Source organism: Podarcis gaigeae (genome assembly GCF_964106915.1).
Source record: "Podarcis gaigeae genome assembly, chromosome: 4".
Classification (NCBI taxonomy): domain Eukaryota; kingdom Metazoa; phylum Chordata; class Lepidosauria; order Squamata; family Lacertidae; genus Podarcis; species Podarcis gaigeae.
This window is the reverse complement of record NC_139677.1, coordinates 43,879,563-43,894,673: the sequence shown is the minus strand read 5'-3', so window position 1 is coordinate 43,894,673 and position 15,111 is coordinate 43,879,563. Positions and strand designations below refer to the sequence as shown.

At 41.8% G+C, this 15,111-nt stretch overlaps 1 protein-coding gene across 2 annotated transcripts in view; it reads right to left on the bottom strand.

Annotated features, from left to right (window-relative positions):
• Positions 1-15,111, bottom strand: part of PHEX (phosphate regulating endopeptidase X-linked) — a gene marked incomplete at its 5' end in the record, with an annotated part of 95,468 nt that overhangs the window by 55,109 nt on the left and 25,248 nt on the right. For both annotated transcript variants that reach the window (XM_083734262.1, XM_083734263.1), the window contains 5 exons: positions 267-350; positions 1,530-1,646; positions 4,030-4,098; positions 7,015-7,241; positions 7,784-7,870. In XM_083734262.1, the coding sequence (XP_083590388.1) occupies positions 267-350; positions 1,530-1,646; positions 4,030-4,098; positions 7,015-7,241; positions 7,784-7,870 (584 nt within the window). The remainder of the gene's footprint in view (positions 1-266; positions 351-1,529; positions 1,647-4,029; positions 4,099-7,014; positions 7,242-7,783; positions 7,871-15,111) is intronic.

Here is a 15,111-nt window from a genome sequence, read left to right as displayed (position 1 = left end):
TTATAAGTTAATTACCTACCATTAGCTGAACGACTTAAAAGTTTTGCCTAATTTCAAAGTTGAAGTTCACTGCACAACATCACAAATATTTTGAAACTTAAATAAAAATGCAGCTGTATTTAAAATAATAATAGTGAACACCTGTTTCAACTAATTTCATTTAAATTGCCATCTTATGCACATCTGAAGAACCTTTCAGTTTGAAAGGTAATTACACAGTCCAATCAGGCATTAATATAGTCATTTTCCAATTAACTTCAACCAACCTGAGGGATCAGGGTGCTGAGTTCCGATATGTTCATTTTGTTGTACATAGATTCACTGGTTCGATTCTCATGAGGAATCATTATCTGCAAAATATAAATGCAAACAAATATTATTTTCCTCCACAAATCCACTCTGACTTTGCCAACACTCACATAATCTGGGTGCGACAAGGTATGAATAGCAATGTTACCTGTTCAGTTTTCAATAAAATAAGTTGCAAACCTATTATTATGATTCATTAGCAAAAAAATCTTCTTTTTCCACAAACATTTTACATTTCCCCCCATGTAACACAATGAAATTCATCTTTATCCATACTAATATCTATCCCTTCCAGTATGAAACGATGTTCAGTTTCATAATCCCAGGTGGATACCTACTCTACATCAAATGTATCTGAAAGACAGGAAAATCTAGAAAACTAACTAACCAGTGGACTAGGAAGAAATTATTGTAAACTACTGATGCTGTCTTCAAATTTAGCACTGCAATTAGGCCTGGAAACTAATTGCCAGTCAGGTCAGGATTGGCATTATATGCTCAAGCTGTCTTGCCCCGGTGAGCAGGCTGGCCGCTGAATTTTGCACCACCAGAAGTTTCCAAATTGTTTTCAGTGTTAGCGCAACATATAACTCATTATAGTAAACTAACCTAGAGGTTATTTAGCAGCAGCTGTAAACAGCTCCTGCTCATTTACATTTATATTCTTGTTCAACCCTGAAATCCTTGGAGTATCAAACTTATTCCTGGATGTGCTACTGGCAGTTGCCTACTTGTGGACATATCTTGCCAGTTCATCACATTAATTATTAATTATTATTATTATTATTATTATTATTATTATTATTATTATTATTATTATACAGTGGTACCTTGGTTCTCAAACATAATCTGTTTGACTTCCAAAACATTCTAAAACCGAGTTGCAAAGGGCTGGCTGCAAGTTCAATGGAGAAAATTAAAAACAAGCAGTGGAAGCCGTTTGACTTCCGAGGCGCATTGAAAAATGGAAGCATTTACTTCCAGGTTTTTGGCATTCAGCTTCCGAGATGCTCAAAAATCGAGGTACCACTGTATTTATACACTGCCCTTCATCCAAAGATCACAGGGCAGTTCACAACATAAAAATAAAAGATTCAGTTTGTCACTGCATTGGAACTCCAGGAAAGCACCAAGTGAATGAAGAAGTGAAGCCATGTCTACCCCTTTGGACATCCAGTTGCCACAAATGCAGCTAAACCCACATTTAGAAAAGCACTAACCTCAGCAATTTTAACTTCTAGTTTCAACACAGACTTCATGTCCAACTCTGCGCGTGAATCATTGGCCCCCAAAAGCACTGCTGTATCCACCATGAACTGGAACAGAGCTTCTCTGTACTATAATGTGATAAGAATCCAGTTATTACAGCTAAACAGAGAAATAACCTCAGCAAAATAAAGTATACCCCCCCACACACCTTACTGAAGCATAAGAATAGTACATTGTTTTCTTACCTCCCTTTTTCATTTTCCTTTGCATATTAATCATACTATTGTGCTCTATATTAGTTAACATGCTCTATCTATTCAGCATTCATCCTCATTTGCTTGCATGAAACATGCACTGATGTTAGATTATATCCAGTGTTTATTGAGCATTTGTTCTGATTTGTGTATGGAGTGGTTATGCAACAATGAGCATTCATCCAGAATTCATCCTCATTTGCTTGCATGAAACATGCACTGATGTTAGATTATATCCAGTGTTTATTGAGCATTTGTTCTGATTTGTGTATGGAGTGGTTATGCAACAATGAGCATTCATCCAGAATTCATCCCGATTTGCTTGCAGTGCATTTACATGTCTTCCCATTGGCCATTTGTTTGTCCCTTTCAGTGCATTTCCCCATCACTTTCCAAACTGCAAAAATGTTGTGGGTGGTATCCAACTAAAGAGTTCCGCTAGAGCAATGATTGCCAGGTTCTCTCTCCTCTCCCTGTGCACCCCCCACACAACCCCTAAATCTGTTCCCTCCAGTGAAGGTTTATGGGGCACAGATGGGGGACACGGTAAGAGGAGAGCATGAGGAAGTTCCACTGTGCAGCTAAAACTCCTTGTAGTATCAGAACAGTTAAGCTGGAAACAACCACTTGTAGTAGTAGGTAAGGTGAAGGTAAAGGGACCCCTGACCATTAGGTCCAGTCGTGATCGACTCTGAGGTTGCGGCGCTCATCTCGCTTTATTGGCCGAGGGAGCCGGCATACAGATTCCGGGTCATGTGGCCAGCATGACTAAGCCGCTTCTGGCAAACCAGAGCAGTGCACGGAAACGCCGTTTACCTTCCCGGCGGAGCAGTACCTATTTATCTACTTGCACTTTGATGTGCTTTTGAACTGCTAGGTTGGCAGGAGCAGGGACCGAGCAACGGGAGCTCACCCCGTCGTGGGGATTTGAACTGCCAATCTTCTGATCAGCAAGTCCTAGGCTCTGTGGTTTAACCCACAGCGCCACCTGCATCCCTTTTGTAGTAGTAGGTGGTTGTTGTTTAAAAAAGGATATGTTGTGCAAATCCCTATTCCATCTAGAACAGTGGTTCTCAATCTTTTTTTGACCATGTCCCACCTAAGCATCTCTAAAATCCTGGTACTCCCTTCCCCCGTGACATATAATTCTTATTATTCAAAAAGTGAACTCCTATCCACGTGGAGGAAGCCTAACAGGTCATTAATTTGGTCTAACTCATTCTCAAATTTCCCCCCTTAACAATCAGATTGCCCCCTGTAGGGCGTATTGGGAACCACGGATCTAGAAGTATGCAGTGAGAAAGTGAATCTACATTTTACTCAGCCTGCAGAAGGAGCTCATTGGGGATTGGGGAGAAATTTAAAGGTGAACTAGTTCACAATTTCCAAAACAATATGTGAACCAAAAGAGGCATCCTTTGAAATTCACATCTTTCTGAATTTTGCAATGCAGTTCTCCAGCAAAGTTCTCTCCCCCAAAAATGCATATACCAGCATAAAATGTGATATAAATGCACGTTATTGAAAACAGCATACAAAATGCATTCTATTAGGGGAAACTGCTTTGGGAAAATTTGCATATTAGGAAAAATTACAAACAAAAAGGTGTATATTAAAATGCCGGTGAGATTTCATGAAGACTAAAAAAAAAAAAATGTAAATTGAATATTGGGAAAAATGCAAAACTGAGAGAAACAAAAGTTGACATAGTCACCCATCCCTAGTGGCTACTAAAGAGAGGATATTTTCAGTAATGGCAGCCCAGTTTTGGAATGTTCTTCTCAACGAAGCTTGCCTGGTGCCCACACTGTGGTTCTTCCACCAGCAGGCAACAACCTTTTAACCTTCCCAGGCTTTTAAAAAAAATGTTTGAGTGTTCCTTATGTATATGACACCACTTATACACTCCGCTGCTGGATTTATTCAAGTCCTGTATTGTGTTATTTTGATTATGTTTTGGATATATATATATATATATATATATATATATATATAATCTTTGTGTTTCACAGTTTTAATTTGCTGTTGTTGACCACTCAGATAATTTCAATTACCGAATGGCATAGTAGCAAATAAATGGAAGTAGTAGCAGATAAATGGAAATAAATAAAACAGTTGCTGCAGAAGGTTTAAATCTCTAAACAGGAAGTTGACAGGATTAAACAAGTAATTAATTAATTAATATGGTGGCAAAGGAGAAGAAATCCTCAATGTAGAAATTGTTCTCCATTAAGACGCTTAAGTAAGCAATGCTCACGGATTTAGCTTCTGTGGTGTTTTCCAGGTAGTCTTCTCGCGCTGACAGGGACAGAGATGCTTGGTCTAGCTATTAAAAATATGTAAAGAATACAACAGCGTCAGTTCCCATTAAATACATTTCCATAATACTACTCAATCTCAAATTTATAGTTTCATTAAGAAAAAGGAAGACACACAAGCAATCTTTTAAAAAATGATTTACTAACGTTAAGCAATGAACACATTTTTAAAAAGAAAATAATAATTCAGGCATCCAATTAAGTTTACATTTAAATATTATATTCTGCTTTCTTGGGGACATTGGCTTCTGTATGACATTGGGGAGTTTAGGAATTCTACAATAAACGTTTCCCCCAAGATATAAATGTCTCGTGGCATATCTAATCTGGGAATTCATTTGATCCTTCAGTAACTAATTAGGATACAAGCATGTTCTTCTTGTAAATCAGATTGCTGTAAATCAAATTAGAGATGAGCTTAGAATGCCCTAAGGAATACAGTTACATATATTCCCCTGACTTTTGGTCATTTGCATATATACATACTAATGACCAGGTTCTGTGGAGATGTTGTTGAACATGGTGGCAAAAGGCTGATAACTCCTATCAACAAAATTAGCTGGAGGGCGTGTAATTATGAGTTTGATGCAGGTTTTAAAGGTATTATAGAATTACTTTCTCACATGTCTGGTGAAAGAAGGCATTCTTTCCGCCATGTTTGAAGATTTCATAATTAAAACATAATGAGTCCAGAAACTAGAGACTCAGCTACATTGGCAAAGTAAAAGCACTTTATATGCTTCTAACACTGTGACACCAGATGGCGGTGTGGAGTTCCATTTTTGCCAACCTAATTTCTCACACAACATTTAAAACTGTTAAGTGTTTAACTGAAACACTTCTTTGATGTGTCCAGATCCAGCCTAAGACCTTCTTTCTTCACAGAGGCACATGCCTGCACCTGTGTTGATGGCCACAGGTTGGGCTTCCAGCTGCCACTTCCAAGTGTGCCATAAACTCCCACTCCCTGTGACACAAATTAGTCAACTATAAATCAGGACATGGGTCACCCGTATAGCGCATGCTTTTGTGGGTCCAGATGCAGTGAAGCCCAGGACAGCAGCATGGAATTAAACAGGCCACAACTTTATGGATAACAGATGCTGGCATAGCCATTGCTGGTTGATGACTAACCTGATTGACTAAGATTAAGGGTTGCCTTGGGATGTGCATCAATTGTGGGCAACTGCCTTGAACACCATTCAGGAACGCTATGGCCCATCAACTCCCAAACTGGGTGACCAGACAAGAGCATCATCTTCCAGGCTCTCTTCAAGGGATACCCTGCTGCTGCAGTTGTTGCGGGCTCTCACCACTCACTTAGACTAGGGCTCCATCCCAATGCCTAATCCATCATAAAATTGTGACATCACTATCCTTTCGGGAAGTAGACAGGGCGTAGCAGAATATCCAAATGCACAGGACCATAGTGTGACCTTACAGTGGTGCCTCGCAAGACGAAAATAATCCGTTCCGCGAGTCTCTTTGTCTTGCAGTTTTTTTGTCTTGCGAAGCATCCCTATTAGCGGATTAGCGGATTAGCGCTATTAGCGGCTATTAGCGGCTAAGCGGCTATTAGCGGCTTAGAAAAAGGGGGGGAAGCGAAAAAAGTCGCAAGACTCGCAATACGTTTTCGTTTTGCGAAGCAAGCCCATAGGGAAATTCGTCTTGCGAAGCACCTCGAAAAATGGAAAACCCTTTCGTCTAGCGGGTTTTTCGTCTTGCGAGGCATTCGTCTTGCGGGGCACTACTGTATAACCCTTGATAGCTTCACCCTTGTCCAGTTATTTGAAACATTTTATATTGTGATGACAATAAAGGTACTTGATTGATTGATTGTAACATTTGCTATGAGGCAGGCAAAAGCCCTCCAGGCGGTCCAATTGGCCTAAAAGGGAAATCCTTCCCTGGCCCAGAAAATGGTGACTGAAGCAAGGCACACAGAAGCTAGTCCGCCTGCACCTGGCCAGCTACCAAATCTCAACTAAAGGAGAGGCAGGGTGGGAATCCAGAAGAAAACTGAGGCCCTCTGGTCTGCTCCCCAAGCCACACCTCTAGAATCCCCCATGACTGGCCCCACTGCCTGCAGGAGAGTCCATAGCAGCAGACTCCCTCATGCCACAGGAGGGAGTCCCATCCGCCATGGCTGCACCCAGCCACAAACACAGCTCCCCCAAATTCAAGTAAGCAATCCTTTCTGGCACCCACAGGGTCCTGTTGTGACAAACCCTCCCCACTCTCTTATGCTGAAATAGAAAGGAGCTTTCTATTATAGCTCATTGAAAGTTTTCATTTCAAGTGTATCTGCATGAGTTGGGCAGTTTGGAAGGGGGAGTTTACAAATACGACACACACGTGCACCCCAAAATCACACCACCCCATGGCACAGTTCGACTTCAAAGAATTCTTATATTAGCCTCATTTCAAGCCTAATTACATTGGAGGAGGAGCAAATTTCAGGGATCGCTCTCACTAAAAACACTTCTTGTCATAATTAAGCTTCAAAGAAATCTGCTGTGTCAATCCTAGTTGTTATAGGGGGCTGGATTTTTTTCCAATCTTAGTTGTTACCAGGGGCTGATCTTCCTGAAGACTGCAGCTGGAGATGGAAGGTTAACTTGCACTTCCAGGAAGATATCTCACTCACACACCCCTATAACACTTATGTGAAACGAAAACACTTTTTTTTTAAAAGTCTCATTGCTGATGAGTGGAGTGTGTGGCGGTAGCTGCCATGGATGCGCTTGTGCATGGTTGCAGTGTGTAGGCATATGTGTCCCCACAACAGTTTCTCCGATTTGTAAATGTGCCCATTTGCAAAAGTTGGCAATTCCTGAGCATAATGGCTGAAATGTGGAAGACTGGATATTTTTAGTGGGCCAGTGAAAACTCGCATCTACCTCCATCAACCCCCTCTACCATACCTTTATGATGTGCTCATTGGAGTTCTTATCATCAGAAGACACATACATTCGGATGAAAACAGAACTGCTATATTGGCCACGAAGAGTAGCCAGGGTCTGTAGCATGCTGAACTTCCTTTCTGACCACAATCCATCAGGTCCAATGTTCGATTCCAGGACAGGCCAGCGGAACGGAGAATGTTTCAGCATGCTCAAAAGAGGCTTTGCATCAGCTTTCTCTATCTTATCTGGAAGCGGAAAAAGCAAGCCATCAGAAGACCACTTCCAGGTAGTCCCATTTTAAGAGTGCTCATTAGGAATACTGTTATATGTGGAAAGCAACAGGATGTGTATACATAAATTAAGTAGTAGTAACGTTAGATAACTATCAGATTTCACCAAATGGGTATGCATTCAGAAGAAATGTCCCATTAAACATATATGATAGTTAAAATCCCATGCACCAGGGAATACTGTGCAGTCAATCTCAGGCATGTTTACTGAGAAGTAAGCCTCACTTATTCCTAGGTAAGTGTAGCTTAAGTACAGGACTGCATTCTAAAAGTACAAATTATTTAGCACTAACTTAATGGGAGAAGAGCAATAACTGGCAATAGTCATAAAATGCTGTTTTTGCAACATTTTGCATGCTTTGATATGCATAAAACAGAGGTTCATTTCAGAGCTGCTCATTGGTTGATATTTATAGAACAATGGAAAATAAAAAGTGTTTGCCAGTTTGTGTACATTCAGACTCTAACCTGTAACCCTGTAAATGAAAGTTACTTACTCTCATTCATACACGAAGAATAAAGAATCTTAGCCTTCTGTACAGCTTCACTGTCTCGCCTTTTGCTAAGAGGTTTCTCAAGGAGAGCTGTGAAGTCAAATGAGGAGAAAACATTAGTTTCAAGTTTAACCATCCTAGAGTTTTACCAACATCAAACAATAAGTCAGAACATCACATCAGTAGACAATGAACCTGAATTCTTCAGAATTTAATGTTGGTAGTCTAGGAAGACTGACATTCTTGAATCTAGAGGCTCAGGAAATGTTAGGCCCATACACAGTGCTTCATTGTTAAGATGAAAAGTTTGGGGGTTCCAAAGAACAGAGAACCTCTGTTTTGAAACTTCTTCCCTTCACGCTAGAGGAGGGGAGCAGGCTTTGAAGCTTTAGTAACAGGCGAAAGACACATAGTAAATGGCTCTCTCTTCCTTAATACTCAATTCAAGTAGGACCTGCAGCAAAATCTTGCAGTGTGGAGTGGTACTGTTCAGGAAGCCAACAAACTCTGCCCATTTCCAGGACACTCCATTCAACTCCCCCATTTTCTATTCCGCTCCCCTTTCCAATAATCAGTCAGCATCCCATGGCCACTGAGCACCGTTCGTCCTCATTGGGCTTTACTTGGGTTTCCCCTAAGAATCTTATTTATTTGTTGTATCTCTTCAAACCTTGGCGTTTCCCCAAGCTCCTTGTTTGGAAATGGATTAGAGTACGTAACTTTTTTATTTTCAAGGTTACAGGTTGGGATCTGAACATACAGAAACGGACATATGCTTTTTCTTCTTATATAGCCATGAACACAATATGCCATTAAAATGACACAGACAGTTTGTGTTATGGTCAGATGAACATACAAGATGCCGAGTAATGTGTGAAGTGCATGCTGAATTGGTGTCAAGCAATGAAGCACTATGGGGGAGGGGGAAACTATTATATGAACACAAAACTTAGTATCCCTACTTTCATCTGTGAACTGTCTGAGGTTGCAGAGCTAAGCTCAGACAGTGAACAGGTTCCAGGCTACAAGAAGACCAAAGCTTTGCTATAAATCATTAAAACAAACCAATATCTAAGGGAAACATTCATGGAACAGAGGTCCCTTCCAGATGACCTGTTTATTGAGCATTCATTCTGATTTGCTTATGATGAGGTAATATGATGTTGTGCCAAGCAATGGTTATCCCCCAATTCCAGTCACTCTCCTTAAAAAAAAAAGAAAAACCCTCCCAAAATTGCTTTTCTTTTTTCTTGGAGGTAGGTTTATTGTTCAAGAACTCCACCTCCACTTTAATTGTGCAGCCCTAACATGCCAGTATTGATTCTCACAAACAAAACAGAAACCGTTCATAAGTGCCCTAAGTTGTCCTGCATGGAGCAAAGTCAATCCCGTTTGCAATACAAACGTAAATCCTGCCTTGAACAAGAACATTAGTTTGCATTACACATTAATTGTGTAAATATTCTCTTAGATAGAAGTTCATAAGGGATAGAACCATGCACGTGACAACACTAAGAATGTGCATACCACTAACAAAACAAAAGGAGGCTGAAATTGGTCATATTTATATATAATTAGCACAGATAGGGAAAGAACTAAATGCATTTTTTTCCTTCCAAGACATAGAATGCCAAAGGAAGCATATCAGATTTCATGTAATTAACCATAATATACGGTCTCTCTGTGGACATGCAAGGCTTGGATTTGGCAAAGCTATATTTGTGCTTGAGCAACTAGAGATTTCCCCACTCCCAGAACTGCCTCAAATACCATAACAGAGGCAAAGGCTAACTTGCAATGAATCGGATCATTCTTTTACCTGGTGCAATACTGATTTGGAGTGTTATTTCTACTCTGTGTACACATTACTGGCTTAAAACAGTGAGGGTTTTTTTCCTCGATGCGTTTCAAGTTGCATTTGCCCATTGGACAGGCAAGGTGGGAGACTGGGCACTGACGTCTTCAGCTGATGGAATTGCCTGGTTGGTTTCTCCACTCCATCTCTGCCCCAAGAGATGGGGTAGGAAAAGGAAAGGAAAATCCCACACACCTGGGATTCAATGCTACTTGAAAAAGGATTACTGGGTTCAAGTTCAATTAAAGCTGGCTTGGGGCGGAAACCAAATCAAAACAGAGTATTTCACCAGAAACGGCAGGATTGCACTAGACCCTTGGGTATTGTCATAGGTACACAGATTAAAAAGAGAATTGAGAACGTACTACAGCCAGAGTAAGCGGCACTGTGTGCACAGCCTACCTGGCTGTATCTGTTCCTTCCAAAGCTCACAAGCTATTTATTTATGTATCTGTCTTTATTACAGAATACTATAGCCTGCCTGCTTCCTAGGCTTCTGCAAAGAGTTTCAGTTTTGAATTCTGAAAAGGGAACGGGAAAAGGCTAGGCTGCACTCCCTACAAGGTTTACACAGGATAGTGATCTTTGTGTAGGAAGGAGTGGAAAGACTTAGCAATAAAGCAAACACAAAAGCCTATAGCACAGGGTTTTTACTGCCGTTGTGACAGCAAAATGGGAGAATTATATGCACCACCCTTGAAGGAAAGGTGGAGTATAAATGCAACAGATTTGTAAATCATCACTACCTTTCCATTTTGCCTGTTCTATGACCCTGCAATCAGCCCCAAGACACATCTTCCCATAGATAAACCCAATGGATACTTAGACAATCAGTAATGCCTGGTTTGCCTGTAATACTAAGCCAAACTACGGCTTAGTATGAACGAGCAACTATGCTGGCGCACAGTAAGAAAATGGTGGCCACTTATCCCCAACTCCTGCTGCTGTCATCCTATTGTGCATTTAGCCACCACTTGGCTTAGTGTTGGGTGCAAACATGGGCTCATGGTTTGTCTCTCCCAAACAAACCTGGAGTGCTAAGCCAACAACAAGCCTTGTTTGGAATGAGCCAAACCATGAGCCCAGGTTCACACATAACACTCAACCAAAGCTGATAGAGGACTGAGGGAAGAGCAAAGCATCCATGATTTTCTTACTATGCATTGGCACACTTGCACATTCACACCAAACCATAGATAGATTGGCTCAGCATTAAATGTGAACCAGGTCAGTAACATGCAGCTACCAGGTTCCTTGGACATCTTGCGCCTGACGTCCTAGACACAATTACCTAGCAGGAAATCTCATTAAACCTAGTAGGGCTTACTTCTGAGCAAGGCTGGTTCCAGGTTTGGGGAGGCCCTTGGGCAAATGCCCCCATCCTTCCCAAAGTACTGCTGCCTGATTCACTTGCCCTGTCCCTCTGGGCCCCAGTCCATGCAGCCACCCAGAGAGAGAAGGCTACCACTGTTTCTTCCAACTCATTGCTTGCATGCTTGGAGACAGAAGGTGAACCAAGGCCAAGGATCAGCAGTCTCCAGGTAGTAACAGTGGGACCCCTGTAGGGATATGGCTCTTCAAAGGTGCTCTGATTCCAGTTGTGCTCCTAATAAAACATGCATTAGACTACACTGCAAAACACCTATTAGATCATTTCTACTGGAGCAGGTCTCACAATGGATCCTTTTTTGTGGGGAAGGGGGATTGCCTGGATTTAAAATAAATAAATATTGAATGCTGACTATTGAACTGTATAAAGGTAGGTTCGTATTTATTTTGGAAATATCTGATATCAAAACTATTTTTATTTACATAGTTATATACATAATGATAGAAGACAATATTTAAATTTGGTAGTTTATCATTTTTATATAGTACTGCTTGTATATTGCTCTATCATTCATTATATTTATAAATACCGCATTGGCCCAAATATAAGCCGCACCTTTAAAATCCAAGGGGAAAGAAGAAGAAAAAGACGATACCCAAATATAAGCCACTCCCTTAAAATTCCGCAGGCACTCACACCCGTTCCATTTTTCCGTATGTCTGTTTCAGCAGTGATATCATAAAAGCCAATGTTTGTAAGGCCACGAATTTAAACCACACTTTAACTATTCATGGTCGGAATTTGCGGGGGGGGGGGGGGGGGAATGAGGCATATATTCAGGCCAATATTTTTTTTTTGTGTGTGTGTGTGTGTGTGTGTGTGTGTGTGTGTGTGTGTGTGTGTGTGAAATAGCCAAAAACAAGGAAAATAAACTCATCTCGCCTAAGATTATAAATTCAATGACAATAGTGGGGAAGGAATAAAAACTGAAGGAGATGAGCTCAAGTAAAATACAAAGAAAATGGTAAATGTCAATTGTATTGCTAGTTTTCTTGAGTCACCACCATAAAGCATATCATATACGCTCCCCAGAGCATATCAAAATGGTCCTCCAGGGGGTTCCCTGGCCTTCTCTTGACCTAATTATCTATAACACACTCCAGTGAATAGCAGCCAGGTTGACTTGGAAGAGGATTTACATCCAGCTTGAAATATAAAATGGAAACAGCAGGTGCCAAAGCCAGTTGTTAAGTGTGCTTCAAGGCAGTGGAATGCCATAACTTGCCTCATTAAGCAAGTGTCATCTGTGCACTCCAAAGCAGGTTCAAGGTGTTCGCGCTCTTTCTTAAGCCTTCCAAACTCTGCAAATTGCTTTAGTGCATATAACTCAGTTACTTGTGCCAGGAACGTTAAAAGAGGCAAGGAGCCTTATGTAGCTGGTGCCTTTATTCTGACCTAGCTCAGCAGAAAGGACCACATCAAATCATGCTCAGCCTCTGACACTCTCTGGCAAGTGCACAAAATAGCAAGACAAAGAAACTGCGAGACCGAGGTTCCATTAGCGTGCAAAACAGAGACCCTGCATAAATCAATGCTGACACGAGTACAGATCGAACTACAAGGAAAGCACATCACAAGATGAACATAGGCAAGAATTACGGTCTGAGAGCCAGTGCAGCATTGTGGGCAGTGTTAGGCTAGGAGTGGGGAGATCCATATTCAGATTCCTGGTGAGACATGAAGTTCATTCATAGTCTAACCCACCTCACTGGGTTGCTGTGAGGATATAAAGGGGAAATCTTGTGTACAGTTCCCTGACCTTATTGTAGGAAAAGCCTACAATATGCCTTTAAACATTTTACAGGGAACACCACTCTCTTCTTGACATCTTATTTGGTCACCACCACCACCACCCATATCTTAAATGTAACTCTATTCATTACAAGGCATTTTTAACAATTTGCCCACATAACATTTTAAAGGTAAAGGTAAAGGTACCCCTGCCCGTATGGGCCAGTCTTGACAGACTCTGGGGTTGTGCGCCCATCTCACTCAAGAGGCCAGGGGCCAGCGCTGTCCGGAGACACTTCCGGGTCACGTGGCCAGCATGACATCGCTGCTCTGGCGAGCCAGAGCTGCACACGGAAACGCCGTTTACCTTCCCGCTGGTAAGCGGTCCCTATTTATCTACTTGCACCCGGAGGTGCTTTCGAACTGCTAGGTTGGCAGGCGCTGGGACCGAGCAGTGGGAGCGCACCCCGCCGCAGGGATTCGAACCGCCGACCTTTCGATCGGCAAGTCCTAGGTGCTGAGGCTTTAACCCACAGCGCCACCTGCGTCCCACCACATAACATTTTAGTCTGCTCTAAATTGCTTTTTCTTCTGCATTTGGAACCCTACAGGGACCATTAATGCAGTGTTTGGGTAAAAGATTAAGCACCTTGTCCTATACTCAAGATCACCCTCTCCAAAAAAGCCATTTCTGAAATAAAAGGGGCATCAGCGCTTATAGTTACACAAGCTTTTGGTAAGCCTCATTAGACCCTGAGTGTATAAAGGATTGAGGCCTAAAAGGGTCATCAGTTTACCCACCCTGAGGGGAACCATCAGTCATATCCTGTTCAAACAAAATACAACCTACACTGAAAACTAAGACGTCCTATAGTGGGTTCTCTTTTCCTGTTTAAAAAAGAAATCTATTTTAAAGCTAACTAACTATATACTTGTGGTTCAGCGTTACCTTTAATCTTACTTGCTATTTCTAGATCCTGCCACTTTCCCAGCTTACAGGCCAGCACAATTTCACTCTGGTGTTCATATCACTCAGTTTCTCCCACAAATTAAGAATCTACTTTACACATGCTGTTTGTAGCATTGAGTGCTCCTGTTCAGGATACTCCATTCCATTCTCCCACCCATCCAGTTTTACGTTTTGCCTCAAACAGTCAGCAATTTGAAGTCACTGAGCATGTTTGGGGGTTCTCCCTGCCACTTAGGGTTCTCCCCCCCCCCACAGATCTTTGGTACTTCTACAAAACTTGGGAGTTCCCCAAATGCCATACCTCACCTTGTGCACGGATAGTGCTGTTTTCACTGCAGGACTAGCACTAGGCTAGAGGCAAGCATCTGGGGTGGAGAGTTGGGTTCACATATATGAGCTCCTCACCTGATTTAGAACTCTTTGCTGCCTCTAGTCACATGGAGAGCCTATGGGAGTAGAAATGACCCCCTGCTTCAACTCATGGAGGAAATGTGGTTGTACCCTGGATTCTATGCCTTTGGCTACATTAAACATTTTACAAGGAATGCCACTTGAATGTCAGTGTAATACTACTTATACAAGCCCTTTTTGCAAAATAACATTTTGTTTCATAAATGCATATTAGAAAATGGTTGTTTTTGTGCATCTGCTGAAACACAACGTTCAAGCTAATTCATGGTTTAAATGTTTGCAGTAAACATTTTGTATTTGACAGCTTGAAATCCTCATGCTTCAACTGAAGAGCAATGATACAGGCAACAGGCAAGAAAAGAGATGACTTCTCTTTCCATGTGGAAAGAAGAAGAATGAAGAAGGCATTCTGCTCATCTTCAAAATTCACAGCAGGAAGCAGAGTAAGCCCCACTGAAGTCTGTCAGGCTTACTTTTGAGTAGACACGGTTGGGAATGTAGCATCTATTAACAAACAACTTGTATGCACATAATACAAAGTCAATAAACAACACTTCAGAAAAATGAAAAGCAATGTGATCACTTTCAAGACAGGAGCAATTACACTTAAGTAACTATGTAAACAAGGGATGCGGGTAGCGCTGTGGGTTAAACCACAGAGCCTAAGACTTGCCAATCAGAAGGTCGGCGGTTCGAATCCCCATGACGGAGTGAGCTCCCGTTGCTCAGTCCCTGCTTCTGCCAACCTAGCAGTTCGAGAGCACATCAAAGTGCAAGTAGATAAATAGGTACCGCTCCGGCAGGAAGGTAAACGGCGTTTTCGTGCACAGCTCTGGTTCGCCAGAAGCGGCTTAGTCATGCTGGCCACATGACCCGGAAAATGTACGCCGGCTCCCTCGGCCAATAAAGCGAGATGAGCGCCACAACCCGAGTCGGTCACAACTGGACCTAATGGTCAGGGGTACCTTTACCTT